The 18,281-nt window shown below is 42.2% G+C and overlaps 3 protein-coding genes across 17 annotated transcripts in view; 1 reads left to right on the top strand and 2 right to left on the bottom strand.

The window, feature by feature from the left end:
* The window catches only part of LOC306649841 (zinc finger protein with KRAB and SCAN domains 5-like), a 30,727-nt gene extending 23,284 nt beyond the window's left edge, over positions 1-7,443 (bottom strand). For 3 of the 13 annotated variants that reach the window (XR_013760726.1, XM_079121226.1, XM_079121227.1), the window contains exon 1: positions 2,950-4,186. Coding sequence is in view for 10 of the 13 variants with exons in the window: in XM_079121226.1 (XP_078977352.1) it covers positions 2,950-3,363 (414 nt within the window). In the remaining 3 variants the exon portion in view is untranslated. Of the gene's footprint in view, positions 1-2,671; positions 2,833-2,949; positions 4,195-4,216; positions 4,638-4,673; positions 5,212-6,876 lie in introns of those variants that run through there. The other 10 variants (XM_079121232.1, XM_079121231.1, XM_079121233.1 and 7 more) reach the window with 10 other exon arrangements.
* A 134-nt stretch (positions 7,444-7,577) lies between these two features.
* ZNF394 (zinc finger protein 394) overlaps positions 7,578-18,281 on the top strand; it is a 30,165-nt gene continuing 19,461 nt past the window's right edge. The window contains exons 1-4 of one of the 3 annotated variants that reach the window (XM_079121261.1): positions 7,578-8,220; positions 11,998-12,124; positions 16,173-17,207; positions 17,321-17,554. In XM_079121261.1, coding sequence (XP_078977387.1) covers positions 7,720-8,220; positions 11,998-12,124; positions 16,173-17,207; positions 17,321-17,343 — 1,686 coding nt within the window. In that variant the 5' untranslated portion in view covers positions 7,578-7,719 and the 3' untranslated portion in view covers positions 17,344-17,554. Of the gene's footprint in view, positions 8,221-11,997; positions 12,125-12,559; positions 12,635-16,172; positions 17,208-17,320; positions 17,555-18,281 lie in introns of those variants that run through there. The other 2 variants (XM_079121263.1, XM_079121262.1) reach the window with 2 other exon arrangements.
* ZNF789 (zinc finger protein 789) overlaps positions 8,900-18,281 on the bottom strand; it is a 32,446-nt gene continuing 23,064 nt past the window's right edge. The window contains exon 4 of the mRNA XM_079121289.1: positions 8,900-9,470. Within this exon, the coding sequence (XP_078977415.1) occupies positions 9,433-9,470 (38 nt within the window). The 3' untranslated portion in view covers positions 8,900-9,432. The remainder of the gene's footprint in view (positions 9,471-18,281) is intronic.

Genomic DNA, 18,281 nt, shown 5'->3' with positions numbered 1-18,281 from the left:
GGAAAGTACCAGCTCAGTTCCAGTATACTGAAAGGTACTAGGAACCTGAGAATTGCTATCTCCCTTTCCCCCTTTCTTAGGTTTCAGAGCACTTTAAATTTTAACCCTCCAAACCCTCCTGGCAAAATGTAGCATGGGTTTTACATTAAGAGGCAGCTGCAACATAGTTGTGGCAAATACCACTCTGAAAGTTTGTGTGTTCCTGAGTCCACTCAGAACAAAAGTTCAGATGGTTCCGAGTATGCCAATGGGCACCTGAGCTCCAAAGAACCAAAGTAGCCCTTGAGGGCCACTGAGAACAGGAGAAAGGAACTAGAAGAGTAAAGATGAAGTAAGAAATAAAGCTGAGGAACAAAGTTAGGGATGCCAGAAGGCAGGAAAAGGGAAAGGCAAAGTGAGCTGTGGAGGTTCTTGGGAAAATCTCATCTATAGACCTGAAATTACTGACTACCACTAAGAACAGATTTTTCTCTGTGTCCCTGATTAGCTGCATATCACAACGAGAGGGGTCAACATGTAATATGTGCTGTAGATGCTCTATTTAAAAAAATTCTTTTGGTTTTAAACTGTGCCTTTCAATATCTATTTCTGTAAAACACAACTAATGGAAGTTGTCCATTAGTGTCCCAAGTTAGGTTCAAAAAAGGAATAACTGAATGTCACCATGAGACTTTACTTCGTACTTCGTCCGAAATAAGGAACAGAAAGCTGTAAACATTCCCATCTGCAGGACAATCCTTCAGGACAGCTGCAGGCTTTGGCTGCAGGTAGGTCAGCAGCCACCCTTCTGCTGTTACCTGAATCGCTGGGGGAACTAAATCAGTCCATGAGCCCAAAGATGTTCTGAAACTCTGAGGTATTCCTCACCCAGAAGGTTAGAACAATGAACTAATACCTTACACGTAAATGCAGTGCTCTAAGAAATGAAGGAAATTCTTTAACTAGCTTTCGACTCTTATAAACATGATCCCAAGATTTTTCCTTCTTTGCTAGAGGGGGGAAAAAAAAAAGAAAGGAAATTAAAGTTTAGATCATGAGGCTAGCAGCAAGAGAAAGGAATGAGGTCAGTTTATAAATAGGAAAGGACAAGAAGATAAAATAATCAGTTCTCCCTGAATTAACCCCTGATTTAACAGAACACCAACAATAATACCAACAGGATTTTTGGATTGGTGGAAACTCAGTAAGTAATTCTGAAGTCCATAAGGGGAAAAGAAAACACTAGGGAAAAAAAAAAAAAAAGAAACTGGAGGATTAAGGGTAGTCCCATCAGATGCCAAAACATTTGGCACTTACTAACTAAAATATCAATACATGAACAGCAAAGAAGATTTAAAAAAAAATACAATAGACCCGAAAAGGACCCTGAATGCGAGCAGAAATTTGATATGTGATAAAGCTGGCATTTTAAGTCAGTTAAGAAAAAAGAGATTACTATAAGCAAGATGCAGTAGTGCAGCCTATAATCCCAATGACTCAGAAAACTAAAGACAGGAGGATTACAAGTTCAACACCAGCCTCAGAAACTTAGTGAGACCCTGTCTCAAAGAGTGAAAAGGACTGGGGATGTAGCTCAGTGGCACAGAGTCCCTGAGTTCAGTTTCCAGCACCAAAAAAAAAAAAAAAAAAAAAAAAATTACTAAAAGTTGGTGGGAAAAACCTACCTAGGAAAAAATCAAACTGTAACCACATCAAACATCCTACACAAAAATAAACTCCAGATGAAGTTATCATTTAAAAGCATAAATAGTGGAAAAGAAAATGTTTCATAATATTGTAATGAAAAACATCTTTTTAAGTATGACCTGAAACCCAGAAACCATAAAATGAGAATTAATCTGATTGCATAAAAATCTTAAATCTCCAGAAGCAAAGACAAACGACACAGTGGAAAAATAATATGTGCAAATCATATAATAGACACAATGCTTATTATTTTTAACAGGTAAGGAACATGTAAGAAACAAACGGATAATTTGCAAAAACAAAAAATGATTATGATATATGATTAACCCTTAAAAATACACACTATGGTTAAACTGACAAGACAAATGCAAATTAAAATGGCACAGAAATGGAATATTGCATTTTTCACACTGATAATAATCAAAAAGTTTGATAACACTATGTTATCAGACTGTGGGGAGGGAATCCCATACATTTCTGGTGGAAATATAAATTGGTATAACCTCTATGGGGGACAGTCTCAACAGCTATCAAAATTTCAAACATACCACCGAGTCAACAATTTGATTTCAAAGTATCCATCCTACAATTAATATTTATATAAGTAAAATATATATAGGATACTCATTTCAGAAAAGTTTGTTATAGTAAACATTAAGAAACAATCTAAAGGAACAACTTAAATGGAACAACTAAAACTCCTTGAACAGGAGTTAAATAAATTATGATTCATCCATACAATGGATATAAAAAGAGCAAGGCAGATGTATTTGCACAAATTAAGATACAGGAAAAAAGAAAGAGGCAGAAGTGTATAGGCCTAAAAACATTTGTGTGTGTCTTTAAAGCACATTATATACATATATGCTAAAATATAAATGATATGGTATATCTCTGTAAGGGTATACAAGTTTCATGTAACAACAGCTGCCTCTGGAGAGGAGAACTAGGCAGTTGGGAAATTAGGGGTGGGAGGGAAACTTACTTTTCATTACAACCTTATGTACCTTTTTGGATTTTGTATCATGTCATTCAAAAAATAAATACAATCTTAAAAATAAATAAAATCGCTGATTGTCTTCTACAGGTTAACACACTGGATATTGCTTCTCTCTGCTGGAGTGGCAGGAAATCTCCACAGTGAACCTAATCCCAGGAGAACAAAAGAATATGAATGAAGCACCACGGGGCTAAGAATCTCACCCGTTTAGCAGCTCCTTAACTCTTTCCTTCCTCATTGCTCCTGCCACTTCTTCCACTCACCTGTTGCCTGCGTTCCTCAAGTTCTCTCTGTATACTTTCTATCACAGCCACAGCCTCTTCTCCACTTTCAGGATGATGTTCTCTCACCCAGGCCTGGAACTCTTCGGGCAGGATGGTCAGGAACTGCTCCAGCACCAGCAGCTCCAGGATCTGTTCCTTAGTGTGCAGCTCGGGCCTCAGCCACTCACAGCAGAGCACCCGGAGTTGGCTGAGAGCCTCACGTGGACCTGATGCCTCATGGTACTGGAAATGCCTGAAGCGCTGGTAAAAAGTCTCAAACGGTGGCGGATTGTACTCCTGCATCCAGGTGCAGTCTTCTTCTTCCACCTTCACTATTAGAAGGTCTTCCTGCTCCTGTGAAGTTTCAGCTGGAGGGTCTAAGTCTATAACTTCCCGGGATTCTGTCATTATCATTCCAACTCAGAGGGAATTCTCTCAAGGCTGGCTGTGTTACTCTGACCCAATCTGTTTCTGCTCTTTGCGATCTTCTGATGAGCACTTTCAGTAGTGTACAACCTACTGATATATATCGGGAATCATTATGAGCAAACAGAGATGGCAAAGACGTTCCATACTAAAGACGACCGCTCAACGAAGTAATTTACTTTAAAATGTGGACTGCAAGGCAGTCCCCACTCCATCAAATGATTATTAATAGAGATTACCTCCAAGATTTAAAAAACGTAAAGAACACTCATAAAAATCTCACATCAGGTTCAACCTAAAACACAATTTTAGAGACAAAAAAACTTTACATTTCATATAAATAATGGGACAAAACTTACTATTACAGATGGAGCCCTTCCTTTTCTCTACCACAAGTCAAACTTAACTCAGAAAAGGAGTGAAAAGCATTAAAATGGCCATAACTGGTCCCGTCCGTCAAGCCATAAGAGCTTGACAAACTAACGGAAGACTTCATTGGTCCGGAAGAGAAATGGTATAAAGATATAGACCTAAATTCCTCGGAAATGCTCCAGCCCCGGAGACACAGAGACAGCCCGCTCAGGGTTAGGGACAGGATCCCCCGTCCGGACACAAAAGCCCTACTCCCTCCCCTCAAGTCCCCAGTCCCGATTAGCTCTCCTGGAAGATCAAACTCTCCGCAGCCAAGATTTGGAAGACCAGGAATCTTAGAAAACGCAGAACACAGAAGCCAACACTTCCCAACACTTCCTCACCGGAAGTAAGCAAGTCCAAGCTTAAACCACAAATCCCACCCCCGAGAGCACTTCCGAGTCCTCTCTAGGAATCCCGGAGGTCTTACCCTCGCAGCGGGCGGGGTGGGGGGGGGTGACGCCTCTGGCCCCGCCTCGGCGGGGGAACTGACCAATCAACCCCGAGCCAGGGCGCGGCCGGACCCGAGCCCACCGCCCACAACCCGGACGTCCATAGGCCTCTGGGGTGCGAGTACAAAGTCACTACAGCCAGCCTGGAAACCCAAACACCCTCTTTCCCCACCCAACCGAACAGCCAAGAAACAACCAAGCCCCTCCCCTTTTCTTGGAGTGAGGACAAGGGGCGGGGCATCAAGGGTTAGGCAACAGTTGCTGGCGCCTGATTGGCCGCGGCCCTGGCGCCTCCCCACCCCCAACACTCTGCGCCCCAATTCGAAGTAGGTCTGTATCTTTCTGCGAATCCGCAAACCTTGGGCATCTTAAACTTTGAGCACTTCAGGTTTTGTTCACCCGAACTCTCATCCCTCCCTCTCCAAACACACCCACCTCTTTACCGCCACAGTCGGCTCACTGGGCCACTGGGCCGAAGTCTCCAACGTCACACCCGCGGTTCGCCCGCGCCAGAGGCTCCCAGAACTACACCTCCCAGGAAGCCCCGCGCGGACTACACCGGCTAACCAATAGGGCCGCGACTCTATTTGTAGCAGGCCTATCAGAATGTGCCAGGGAGCATGACGTGTCCGCTGGCTCGGGTCTGGAAGGCTTGTGGGGTTTTGGGAGCCTGTTGGCCTTCGGGCTGGGAAGAGACAAAACTTGCAAGAGCCGTTGTTTACTCAGGGCTTCCCTAGTTCAAGCGGTCGGTCCCGTCTTTAATACTCTTTGACTTTGAACTGCGCTCTACAGTTTTCCAAACCGTTTGCCATTTACAAAGCTGTCGGGCAGGCAGGACAAGTGTTCTTATCGCCACTCTTTAGGGGCCCACACGACTGTGGAACTGCAGCTTCTGCAAACAGATGGAGAGGTATTTAGAAGTTAAAGGACGCTTTCCAGGACCCCTAAAATCTCATGCACGATAGGTTGCTTCCTCTTTAGGACCAAGACCCTGGTGAAAGTCTGCATTGTATCTATTTTGCGTATGAGTTGACATTTAAAAATAAGAATAGAATCTATGAGAGAGTGTGGTGTAGGATTTTGCAACTGTGGCTTAATTTTGCTGCATTTATTCAGTTGACTTCAATTTGAGTGGCTTCGAAATGCCCTTTACCTTTTAATAATTTCGTTTGTTTCTTAAAGTAGGAAATGGATTTGCATGAGCCAAAATTCAGGTTTTTTTTTTTTTTTTTTTTTTTTTTTTTTCCGCCCCTTGGGGTTTTTTTGGTACCAAGGATTGAATCCAGGGGCTGTTAACCAATAAGCCACATCCCCAGCCCTTTTATTTTTCATTTTGAAACAGAATAAAACTTTTAAAATAATAAAACCTTAAAATAATAAAAACTTTATTTCTCTTAAGAGCTTTTAATGAGCCTTTAAAAACCCAACATTATTTTGAATAATTATAATCCCGTTCTACACTTGTTTTAGATATTAGAACAATAAGGTTTATATTCCTTAGAGGACTTTTCCAAAACCATATCTGGATCTTTTGGCCAAAGAAGGTCCAAGTTCTAGCCCAAGGTTAACTGCAATAAGTCACTCAAAGTTGAATAAAATAAATCTACAAGTTGTCCCTAAGGTAAAGATTTGGAGTAAAAAGTTCAAATCAATATAGTCATGAAAAAATGTAAAAATAAAGACTAGAGCATTAGGTATTGCTATCCTGTTCCAGTACCAGTTCTGTCACTTAGTAGCTGTGAAAACTTTGGGTAAATTATTTTTCTCTGTTTCTCAGTTAATCACACTAACCCAGAGTGTTTCATTGTGAAGATTGAGATATAGCTCCTCAAACCTCTAAGCACATAATAAGCACTCAAGTGTTGGGGTCATCATGAATCATACAGAAAGCAGTATACAAAGGCTCCATGACAAAGAAATGGGGAAGTCTGGGAGTTTTCCTGTGAGTATTCTTCAGGATAGAAGGAGGGCAAATTACTGACTGCTCTCAGTTCTTTCTCCTTTTGCCCTCGAATATCATCTCACACTTGCCCCTTTAGAACCTGGAGCCTTTTCAAAAATTTAGATAACAGACCTATATAGGGCATATTCTTATGGATTGAATTGTGCCCCCCCGCCCCAAAACTCATGTTGAAGTCCTAACTCACAGTAAATAAGAAGGTGAGCTTATTTGGAGATAGGGTCTTTACCAAGTTGAAATCGAGGTCATTAGGGTGGGTCCTAATTGATTATAACAGGTATATGTATAAAAGAGAAATTTGGAGACAGACCAAGCCTGCAGGCAGAATGACATGAGAAGATGGAGGCAGAAAGTGGGAAGATACCTTTGCATTTGGCCAAGGAACACTAAAGATTGCCGTCAACCACTAGAAGCTGGGGTGAGGTAAAGAGCAGATTCTTCCTCTCATCCCTCAGAAGGAAACACTCTGCCAACAACTTGATCTCACACTTCTAGACTCCAGAACTGAGACAATAAATCTCTGCTGTTTAAGCTACCCAGTTTGTGGGACTGGTTAAGGCATCCCCATCACCCCCTGTTCCACCCCTAGCTCTCACTTCTTACAGCACCCTGAAGGAGGGAGGAGTGCTGTTACTCTGCTAGAGCTTCAAAGGTCATGGATACTCAGGAAATACTCACTGGGCACTTGATGACTGAAGACCACACTGTGTCCTGTACTGTTAGGGAGTTGCTGTGGCATGTACCAATAATAATATGCCAGATCAACTCGTCACTTTCCTGAGGGCAGAAGCACAGCAGTCAACTCACCACCGCCCACTGGGACTGGGGACTGACCCTAGAGCCTCCTCGCACATGCCGGGCAAAAGCCCTGCCACTGAGCTACATTCTCAGTCCTTGCATGGGCTTCTTGAATGGATGAATGAATAAATGAACCAAGTCGTTTGGGGCGGGAAAAAAAAAAATTACAATTAAGTGAACACTGTATCACTGGTAAGTCCTTAATTCTGGAGTTTGAAATGGGCATGTTGGTCTCCTTCATCGTGTCACAAGCATCTTGACAGTAGACACGACTTCTTCCGGTCGCAGTTTCCTCATCTTTGTGAGAATCAAAGTCCATAACATGTGACGTACACAGAAGTAAAGTTCTTTCTTGTTTTCTCCCAACTCTGACGGTTTCATTCCCTATCAACTGCTCCTAAATCGATTATTTTTTTCATCAGCAGAAATCAGCACAGGAGTCGCCACCTCGGGACGGCGGGGATGGGAAGGATGGTAAACCACCGAGATGCATCTCAGTCCTCCGGGCCGCCTGGAGAGGCCCCGGAAATGCTGGGGCGGGCACCGCAGGGATCGGTGACGCACTTCCTGGCTGGATTTGGATTGATCTTTTTTCTCTGAAAGGATCACGCCTGTTCTGGCAGGGTATTTGCTGTGAGCGGCGAGTGCGGCGTGGGTAGTGGGCTGTGTGGAGTTGGGCCTTTGGGACGCGACCGCCGTGAACGCTCGCTTTGGAAAGGGCCCATGAGTTCTTTGGGTTTGCTGTCTTCCCACCTGAAGGCAAGACTCTGGGAAAGTCAGCACCTGCCGGAAAAAGATGGGTTCGAGCTTGACCGCCCAAAGGCGCGGATGGCTGCGAGGTCCAGGGTCGCCGCGCAGCCCCTACATGAGGGACTTTTGATAGTGAAAGTGGAGGAAGACTCACTCGAAGGTCGGGGGTCCGACCTGCCCGGGACCTGGCAGGACCCGGAAACTTCTCGACAGCAGTTTCGGCAGTTGCGTTACCAGGAGGTGGATGGACCCGAAGAGGCGCTGCGCCGGCTCAGGGAACTCTGTCGTCGGTGGCTGAGGCCTGAGATGCGCTCGAAAGAGCAGATCCTGGAACTGCTGGTGCTGGAGCAGTTCCTGACCATCCTACCCGAGGAACTCCAGGCCTGGGTGCGGGAGCACTGCCCCGAGAGCGGGGAGGAGGCTGCCGCTGTGGCGCGGGCTCTCCAGAGAGCCCTGGGCGGGACCTCACCCCAGGTGAGAGGAGAAAGGCCTGTACTGGGTGGTGGGAGTGTGAGGGATGCTCTGAGTTGCAGACGTTTTTTCCTCCCTTGTTCTATTTTGTATGAACTTTTATTTTCTTTCCATAATAAGCAGAAACTAGTAGGACTTTAGAATCAAACTGACACGAATTACTGGTTACTCATTGCAAGACACCCTCTTTTGCTAGACATCGATGTCAGGATGGAAAGTGGGCTCATGCTCTTAAACAACTTAGAACAGCAGTTTCTCAGCACCTTGAATGTGAGCATCCCATTTTGCTTTTTTTTTTTTGAGGGGCGGGTGGGTACCAGGAATTGAACTCAGGCACACTCAACCCCTGAGCCACATCCCCAGCCTGCTGGAATTACAAGCATGCCTCCGCACCTGGTCCATTTTGCTTTTTAACAGCTTGGTGACCCCCTCCTCCCACAGTGAGGATGGTTATACTTTTTATTTTTCAATTTGCATACATTACTTGGTGCCTCTTGGGGAGATGGCAGCTGCAGCACTGGTGGGCTTTTAGCAAAATTAAATTTGATGTAATTATGATTCATGGATTGTTGTTTTGTTGTTTTGTTTTGTTTTGTTTGCAGTGGATTGAGCCCAGAGATGCTCTACCACTGAACTATAACTCCAGCCCCCCCTTTTTTTTTTTTTCATTTTGAGACAGGGTCTCCTAAGTTGCCTGGGACTCACTAAGTTCCTCAAACTTGAGCAAACCTCCTGCCTAAGCCTCCCGTTGAGTTACAGTATATACCACAATTCTTGGCTACTGTTGGACTGAAAATAAGCCTTGTTCCACTGAGTGACTCAGTGGACCTAATTCTGTATCTTTATGGTACTTGTCATTTCATCCTGTTTTGCTGCTGCTGGACCAAAGCCAAAGCTAACTACTTCTCATCATCACAAACATAATGCAGCCAGGCACAGTATCACTTACCTATAATACCAACGATTTGGGAGACTGAGGCAGGAGAATCACAAATTCCAGGCCAGTGTTGGCAATTTGTCTCAAAATTTAATAAATAAATAAATAAATAAATAAAGACTGAGAATATACCTCAATGGTAAAGCTCCCGTTCAATTCCCAGTACCAAAATAAAATAAAATAAATGCAGCAGTTGAGAATCAAATATTTTATGATAAGGTATTATGACATTAGCAGATCTTTGTTCATTGCTTTATGTCAGTCTTTTATGGATGACCTTACATTTTTCTGCACATTACTCCATATTGCTTTTCTACTGAAAACAAAAAATGAAAAAGGTTGTTTTGTTTTATTGGTATTGACACCATTGAACAACTGACTAGAGCACTCCAACTTTGGTTTTAAAGGTAGGAAGAAAGGAATGTCATTGATATCAGTAGGAGATTGACTTTATTATATACAGCATTGGGTTTCCCAATCCTTAGAATGGGAAGATTTCCAGTACTGTATTTGCAAAGCATTCTCTGAAGATTCCATTTGTAACTCTTAGGTTGTTTTTTAATTATCCACACGAATGAAATGAACAGTAGCCAAAGGTCAATAATATTTAATATTAGCATATGACCTTTTGCAGTACTTGAAGACAAATAAAATCTTGTAGCTAAAAAATACCATGGTGGTGGGATCTGCTCTCATTTCAGAGATGAATATAAGGCTCAGATTTAGGGTCAAACAACTATGTAAAATAGAAAAGGTGTCCATCTGAGAACTAGGAGACCCAGATTACATAACAATATCTATTATTTTAAAATGTGAAGGTTCATGCCACAAGAAAGACACACAAGATATATTTCAGTTCAGGCCCTAGGTTCAATCCCCAGCACCACCAAAAAAAAAAAAAAAAAAAAAGAAAGACACACGAACACTTTAAAAAAGAGAGAGAAGCTGGAAACAGATGGGACACCAGCCTCTGATGGAGAAACAGTGGCCAAAAGCTATAATAGTACATTTATTATATAGGTTTTATCATCAAAAGTTTATTTGTGGGCAAGTTTCTGCAAATAGGCTTGAAGGTCATGGCAATTTTATGTCCAGAATTCTTTATTCCCCTATTGGGGGATAAAGCTCATGTTGTCTGAGTTGGTGTCTGAGCTGATGGTCAAGACTGGTATAGCTCTGTGCCTTTGCACAGAGCTTCCTCAGGCAGGGCATCACCATAGCAATTGGGCAATCTTGATCTGCACCTTTGCACAGAAAGTACCCAGCACAAGTGTAGCCACAGCCACAAGGCAGTCAAGAGACCATGATCTGGGGCTGGGGAGATAGCTCAGTCAGTAGAGTGCTTGCCTTATAAGCACAAGGCCCTGGGTTCGATCCTCAGCACCCAAAAAAAAAAAAAAAAAAAAGACCATGATCCAAGTCATTGCTCTCCACAGGTTCACATAACAGTCTCCTGCCATTGATTCCTGGTCTGCAGCTGTATACCTATTTACAATCCTAATTAGTTTTGGTTTTGTAGATATCAAAATACAACCACGTGGGAAGCCCTTCAGAAGAGGGCCTAGGAAAAATAGACTAATATTCTGAAAGACACTCCTTTACTGGTTTGAAATACAGTTTGAACGTACTGTTTGTGAGAGAGAATTCAGTCATTATCAATGTGAATAGTTAATTTTAAAACGTTTTCTAGACTTCAGACCAAAAAAAAAAAAAAAAAAAAAATGGCCACTTCATATTTTAGCCATGATCACAGGCAGAGGTTCTCAACTTCAGCACATTTGTACAAATACATTGTTGTATGGGCTTGACACTCAAGAAGTGTTGCAAATTTTGGCTGGGTACAGTGGCACACGCCTGTAATCCCAGTGACTCTGGAAGCTAGGCAGGACAATCCCAAATTCAAAGCCAGGCTCAACACTTAGCAAGGTCCTAAGCAACTTACAGAGACCCCCACCTGAAAATAAAAAATTAAAAGGTCCAGAGATGTGACTCAGTGGTTAAGCACCCCTGGGTTCAATTACTGGCACCAAAAAAAAAAAAAAATGGTTTCAGATTTCAAGTTTTCAGATTAGGGCTGCTCATCCAGTAATGTCTGTGCAAATATTCCAAAATTTAAACTCAAATCTGAAAATATTTTTGCTTCCAAGCATATCAGATACAAGATACTTAACCTGCGTATACACATAGGTGTCAACATACATGTACATATACACACTACAGTGAGTGAAAAAGCCTTGGAGTTAATTCATGACCCTTTGTAGAACTGAAAAAATATCTCCCTTGCCAGTTTTAGAATCTTCCCATTCTATGGATTTTGGCACTCACCCCTGAAAGTAGTCGGCTCACATTTAATAAACCATCTCAAAAGAGGATCTTGTTGGGTAATTATCTTATTGTGAAGTGGACAAGTGCAGGGAATGGAAGGGACATTTTACTGAGCACCTTCTGACTGAGGTGTATCTTTCACTCATAAGGAAACAGCATCTCAGAGTGCCAGCATTCGAATGTGAAACTTTCTGATTATGCGTTTCTCATCTGTATCAGGTGTTCAGGTTTCCATTTTGATAAATCACAGTGATATAACATGTGTAAGTATTTTGCTCCTGCCTATACCAAATTAGCATGGGCAATCCACAGAAAAGCTTTTCAGAATTATAAGACAGTGTCAGTCCTTTCAAATCCCCCTGGTCAGTACAAGACTCATTGGCAAAAACTCAATAGCTGTGACTGGTTCTCAGCACTTCCTCTTCTCAGTGCTTGCTGGAGTTTGATCTCATGTGCGGACTAGTGATAGTGCTGCCCAGGGACAGCAGGTATTGAATAGGAATCTTATGTTGTTCCAGGGATTGGTGACATTGGAGGATGTGGCAGTGTCTCTACCCTGGGAGGAGTGGGAGCACCTGGACACAGCTCAGAGGGACTTCTGCAGGGAGACCGTGCAGAAGGATTATGGGAGCACAGTCCTGCCTAGTGAGTGCTGTTACTCTGCTGGTTTATAGTGATGTGATTTGTGAAGGGCTCAGTTCACTGCTTTTCCTGCGCCAGTCTTCCAGGTACAGGTTGAGCCAAGAGCTTTAGAGTTTCTTCAGTGACTCAAGCAGGACCTTTCTGTTCTCTATTGCTAAGTGATGGATCCAGCCTTTTATTTTATTTTTTATAAACTATGAGAAAGCAATTCTGATTCAGTGGAAGAGATGCCAAAAGATTCAAGATTAATGTCATCCATTATTAGCATGTAAAACTGAGGGAAAGATCAGTGAATTGTGCTCAGCCTTTTATTTTTGTTATTTTAATACTTTATACATGGAGAAAGTAGAAAAAGATAATGAGCACCTGTATATTTACCACCCAGGTTACCAAATCTTAATATTTGTCTATATTGATTTTGTTTTCTGTTTCCCCAAGGAATAAGATGTCACAGCTATAGGTGAAGCCCCATGTACCCTCCCTGAAGCTGTTCCCCATGCTCTTTCTCCAGAGGTAACCAATATCCTGATTGTGGTATTTATCATTTCCATGCATGTTTTTTCTTTATATACATACAGTCACAAACTAGATATAATTAAGCTCTCTTTTAATACCTTATTCGCTGTGTGAAAACTCAAATTAACCTTCCATTCTACCAATGGGCATTTAGGTGTCTAGTTTTTCACCATTACAGTGTGACACTGAACATTCTTGTTATCTCCCTGTATTCATCTATGGGTGATTCCAAAGAGAATATACAATGTGCAAAGAGATATGCCCCTCTTTCTGTCCACAGAGCTTATCACCAGTTTACATGCCTACAAGCTACATATGAGAATTTTTCATTCTCTGCATTCTTGTCAACATTTGGTATAATCAGCTGGTGGCATGACATCTTCACACAGCAGCCTGATTGTTCCTTTTCAGATGTTGGGTCTTGTAACTCAGGACCTACAGTGGGAACCACTGTCTTGTGATGCCAGGAATCCTCCTCCTCCTCCAGCACTGATCCCTTGATTCCCCCCACCTGCAGTTCACTCTGTTCTGGCCACACTGCCTGACTGCACTTGAATGCACCAGACATCCTGCCTCCTGTTCTTTGTAATGACTCCTTTGCCTTGAATATTCTTCCTCTGGATTTTCAGTAAGCAAACTCTGTGACTTGCGTCAGGAATTTGCTTAAATAATGAAGCCTGACCCTGACTGCCTTGTTTATTGCTGCAGTTTGCCTACCAAACCCCCTCCTCCCACACAGCTGATCCCTCACCATGTTCAGCGTTTTTTTGTTGTTGTTTTTGTTTTGTTTTTTGGTATTAGAGATTGAACCCAGAGGTGCCAAACCACTGAGTCACATCCCCAGCACAGCCTCCCATGTCACCCCCAGCTTCGTTTTTTTCTTTTCTTGAGATGGTCTCGCTAAGTTGCTGAGACTGGCTTTTTGAACTTGTGGTCCTCCTGCCTTAGCCTCCCTAGCTACTGGGATTACAGGCATGTACCAGTGTGCCTGACTGTTATTTTTTTATACTAATCTTTTGTCATTTTATGGACTGTATGAGGTGGATTGTCTTTTTACTGTGGCATTTTTTATTATACAGAATTTAAAATTTTTAATATAGGGCAATCTTTCAATGTTTTATTCTGCGCTTTGTGTTTATTGAGTCCTCTTAGAAAAATATCAGACCCTTCTAAATCTAGATTCCAACTTCTCATAGGCAACAATTTTCAAATCTTTTAAATATTGCTAAGGGTGTAGATTGATGGTAGAGTACTTGCCTAACATGCCCAAAACCCTGAGAGTTCAATCCCTAGCCCTTCAAAAAATTTTTTTAAAAACCACCGGAATCTTTCAGCTCAGGTACTTATTTTCATACTTCTAGATAAGCTGTTTGTACTGCCCACCCCCCTCACCTGTTTCAGTTATTGTCTCTTGGCTGCCTACTGGAGAAAGTGAAGAATTTTGTTCCCCAGGATATACATATTTAGCAGTCTGTAATTCTCTATAGTTAAATTAGTTTTTTGGTTAATTAGTATGTAGTATTTCAGTATTATCTATATTTGCCTGTATGTCTTGTCTTTTGCAACTTTTTGTCCCCTGGAATTAGTAATGCCTCATTTTGCATTTGCCTAGTTTTCTATTGATCACTAGGTTATGGGTGTGCTCCCAGTCTTATTTTTCCCCTTGGAGAGATCCTGCCTAAAACTTCCTCTGCTCTGATATGAACAGAATGCTTCTTTCCAGCTCTTATTCTAGGATTCCCTTCATCATCACCCTGGAAATTTCTTTTCTCTTTACTGCATTCTGTAATATTTTCTTCCTTGGTATATCCTTTTGATTGGGTGGAGAACATCTGCCAGAGAATATACATTGGGGAGCTAAATCTTTTGAAACTTCGCATGTCTGAAAATGTCTTTATCCCTCTCTCACATTTGGATCAGAGTGTGGTCTTCGGTTAAACATGTTTCCCAAATATTATGAGTTGGAAATTTAATCTGCAAACTCAGGTTGATAGTATTTGGAAGTGGGACCTTTGGGAGGTAATTAGGAATGGATAAAGGTCCCATTGATGGGACTGGTGGCTTCAGAAGAAGGGGAAGAGAGACCTGAGCTGACATGTGCATGCTGTCTTGCCAAGTGATCCCTCTGCCATGTAATGATGCAGTAAGAAGGCCTTGCTAGATTCCAGCACAATACTCTTAGAGTTCCTACCCTTCAGAACTGTGAGTTAAATGAGTTCTGCTTTTTATACACTACCCATCTTGTGTATATTGTTATAGCAGAGAAAACAGACTAAGATACATGGCTAGGTATTTCAGGTTAGAAATATCTTGAAGACAGTGAATTTTCTAGCTAGTTTGTCACGTTGCTTTTTAGAAATTCTGATGTCATTGTGGTATTTTATCTTTGGTGTGTATTTTCTTTATGTTTTTCATCTTTTGTATATTATGACATTGTGGCTTGGGCAGAGATTGCCCCTCCCAGGGCTACCCATTTTGAAGACAGCAAAGAACTCAGCTAGGAGCAAGGCTTTGCTATGCAAATTAACTAACCCTGAGCCATCCTCCTCCATCTGGCCCACACAGCCTAGGGAGCAGTGTGCCAATGCCTTATCATCCCAGGGTTTGGTACCTGGCCGAAAGGATCACCCCTATAGCTTGGGTTCCTTATAAATTATTGAGACCAGCCAGCCCTAGCCTGTTCACCCTGGCTTTCTTTCCTTGTCCAATTAGTCATGACTTAGGCTCTCCCCCTTACTCCTGTCTCTAATGCCTCTGCCACTGCAGCTTTCCTATGTGGCCTTACATGGCTTCGAGTGCCTCCTGTCCTTTGGACTGTGAGTATAATAAACTGTTTCCCAGAGCCTCTCCTCAGTCTTGTCTTGTGGGTACACCTGACTGACAAGCACCTAAAAGAACATAGCACAGTGTTTGGTATGTCCTGGGTGGAGACATTTCTTTTTTTGTGGGGGTATTTTCTTTTTGTGCCTCAGTGTGAGCTATATTTTTTTAATTCATTTTTCTGAGTAGTTGGTGGGCCCTTATGATATAGAAGCTCATGTCTTTGAATTGTGAGAAATATTACTTTTATCTGTTTATTTTTATATCAACTTTTTCTTTTCCCTTTCTGGATTTATTTTTAGTTGGCTGTTGGAACTCATACTGATCCTTAAGGTTTTCCCCTATAACCCATTTTCATTTTTATGTCTTTTGTCTCACTTTGTAGAACTTCCCCCTCCCCCCAGTAGTGTAGATTGAATCCTTTCTTGACAGCCCTTCCAAATATACCTTTCACAATGTAGTGACCTATCACTGCAGTGGAGTGGGGCCAGGGAAGAAAAGCTGGGTTGGTTGATTTAGGAATGAGTATAAAAGGAAAGATATGGGGTTTATACTGGCAAATGTGAGCATATCAGACAAAATAACTTCACCTAAGGAATTTAATGGAGAATACTTAAAAGGGGCTGGGGGGCTGCTTTTTTGCTAGCACTTGCTCGTTTCACTATATTGCACAGGGATGAAATGAATGGCAGCAGTTTGTACTTTAATGTTTCAGGTTTGGAAACTAGAGCTGAGAACAAAGAGTTGATTCCAAAAGAAGAAATTCTAGAAGCAGAGCCACAGGTGTGGCTACAAGAAGTTTCCCAGGGGAAGGCTCCTCTGTTTCCTAAATGTCATGATACCTGTGAGGACAGAGGGAAAAAGAACCCAAGAAACCCTGTGTCACTGAAACTCAAAAATTCTGAAGAACAGGGACTCACCAGCATCTCATATCTCAACAATAGTTACACAAAAGAGGGAGTCTCCAAAAATAATGAATTTGGGAATAGTCCCAGAAGTTCAAGCTTTGTCCTTGGTCAGCACATCCACACATCTCGGAGGCCAGTGGATGGTGAGGAACATGGGAACAAGTGCAAAGAGAGTTTAGATGAGGTGAAACATCGTATAGTGAAACCTCACAACTCTGTTGACAGTGGAGACAGTGAGACCCAGGGATGGATCCATGAAGAAAGACCTTATAAATGTGATCACTGCGAGAAGAGATTCAAACAGCGCTCAGACCTCTTGAAACACCAGAGGATTCACACAGGTGAGAAACCCTATGAATGCCAAGAATGTGGGAAAAGCTTCAGTCAGAGTGCTGCCCTGATTAAACACCAGAGGACACACACTGGCGAAAAGCCATATGCGTGCCTGAAATGCGGGGAACACTTCAGACAGAGCTCACATCTCAATCGGCATCAGAGAACCCATGCTGGAGAGAAGTTCTATAAATGTGAGGAATGTGGGGAGACCTGCCATATTTCTAACCTTTTTAGACATCAGAGACTACATAAAGGGGAGAGACCCTATAAATGTGAAGAGTGTGAGAAGAGCTTCAAACAGCGCTCAGACCTCTTTAAACACCAGAGAATCCACACTGGGGAGAAGCCTTATGGATGTTCTGTCTGTGGGAAAAGCTTCAGTCAGAGTGCAACCCTCATTAAACACCAGAGAACTCACACTGGAGAAAAACCTTATAAATGTGTTGAATGTGGGGAAAGCTTTAGACAAAGTACACACCTTGTCCGACACCAAAGGATCCATCGAGGTAAAGTTCTATCACTTTGAAATTTTTTGCTCACTTGGATTTATTTTCTTGTCCAGAAACTATATTCTTTGGCATTTGGAGTATTCAGTCATTCATGAGTCCTATTTCCGCAGGCATCCCACACAGGGTAAGTTAACTCTGACTTGAGTCTCAAGAATACCTTTTGATGGAGAACTTCCATGAAAGAGGAATGTACATAAGCTGAGAGCCCCCCAAAAGGGTTGGTACTGGATACAACATCTAGGACTGACATGTGACACACTTCTGCCCTGCTCATCACTCTTCCCACTACTGCTTTTGGACAAAATCTTGCCCGTTTCAGTTACTTCTCTACTAACCTAATTATTTATTTATTTTTTTTTTTTTTTTTCCTAATTATTTATTTAGGCACTTGGAATTGTCCTGCTTCTTAGGTGGTAGAGAGGATTTCAGCTACTTCATAATTCTTGAAATACTTGGTTAATTTCAGCACATATATGAGGCACTTGATATATATATATATAAAGATTAATTGGGTAGAGCCCCTCTTTCCCATTTTAGGTGTCTTAGTTCAGTTTTATAACTTGATTTCTTTTGAAACAAACAAAAAAAATCACACACACACATCCTGGCACAGTATCCTTTTCACAGCTTATTGAATAGGGTTCTTTACTGGATAACTTGGTTTCTGAGAAAGGCCATCAGGAAACCATCATTAAATTGTACATGTGTGGGCTCTTGTAATACCAGTCTAGAGCATTTTTCCTGTGGAGGCTTCTTCCTGTGGGGCATAAGGAAGTGCTCCTGGGATCTTCAAAGAGAGAAGGCCCTGAGGACAGAAGATTGTTTTGTATACAGCAGTATTCATTGGCATTATACAATACTCTTCATTTCTCCATTGATTTCCAAGCACTCCTCCAAGGAATTAAGAACCTATCTTGGCTATCAGTGGTAGAGCACTGTCTAGCATGTGTGAGGCACTGGGTTCGAGTCTCAGCACCACATATAAACTTTTGGTGTGTGTGTGTGTGTGTGTGTGTGTGTGTGTGTGTGTGTGTGTGTTGGGGATTGAACCCAGGGCCTTGTGCAAGCCAG

The sequence above is a fragment of the Sciurus vulgaris genome (genome assembly GCF_902686455.1).
Source record: "Sciurus vulgaris genome assembly, chromosome: 18".
In the NCBI taxonomy this organism is placed as follows: Eukaryota; Metazoa; Chordata; class Mammalia; order Rodentia; family Sciuridae; genus Sciurus; species Sciurus vulgaris.
This window is presented reverse-complemented; position numbering and strand designations above follow the sequence as displayed.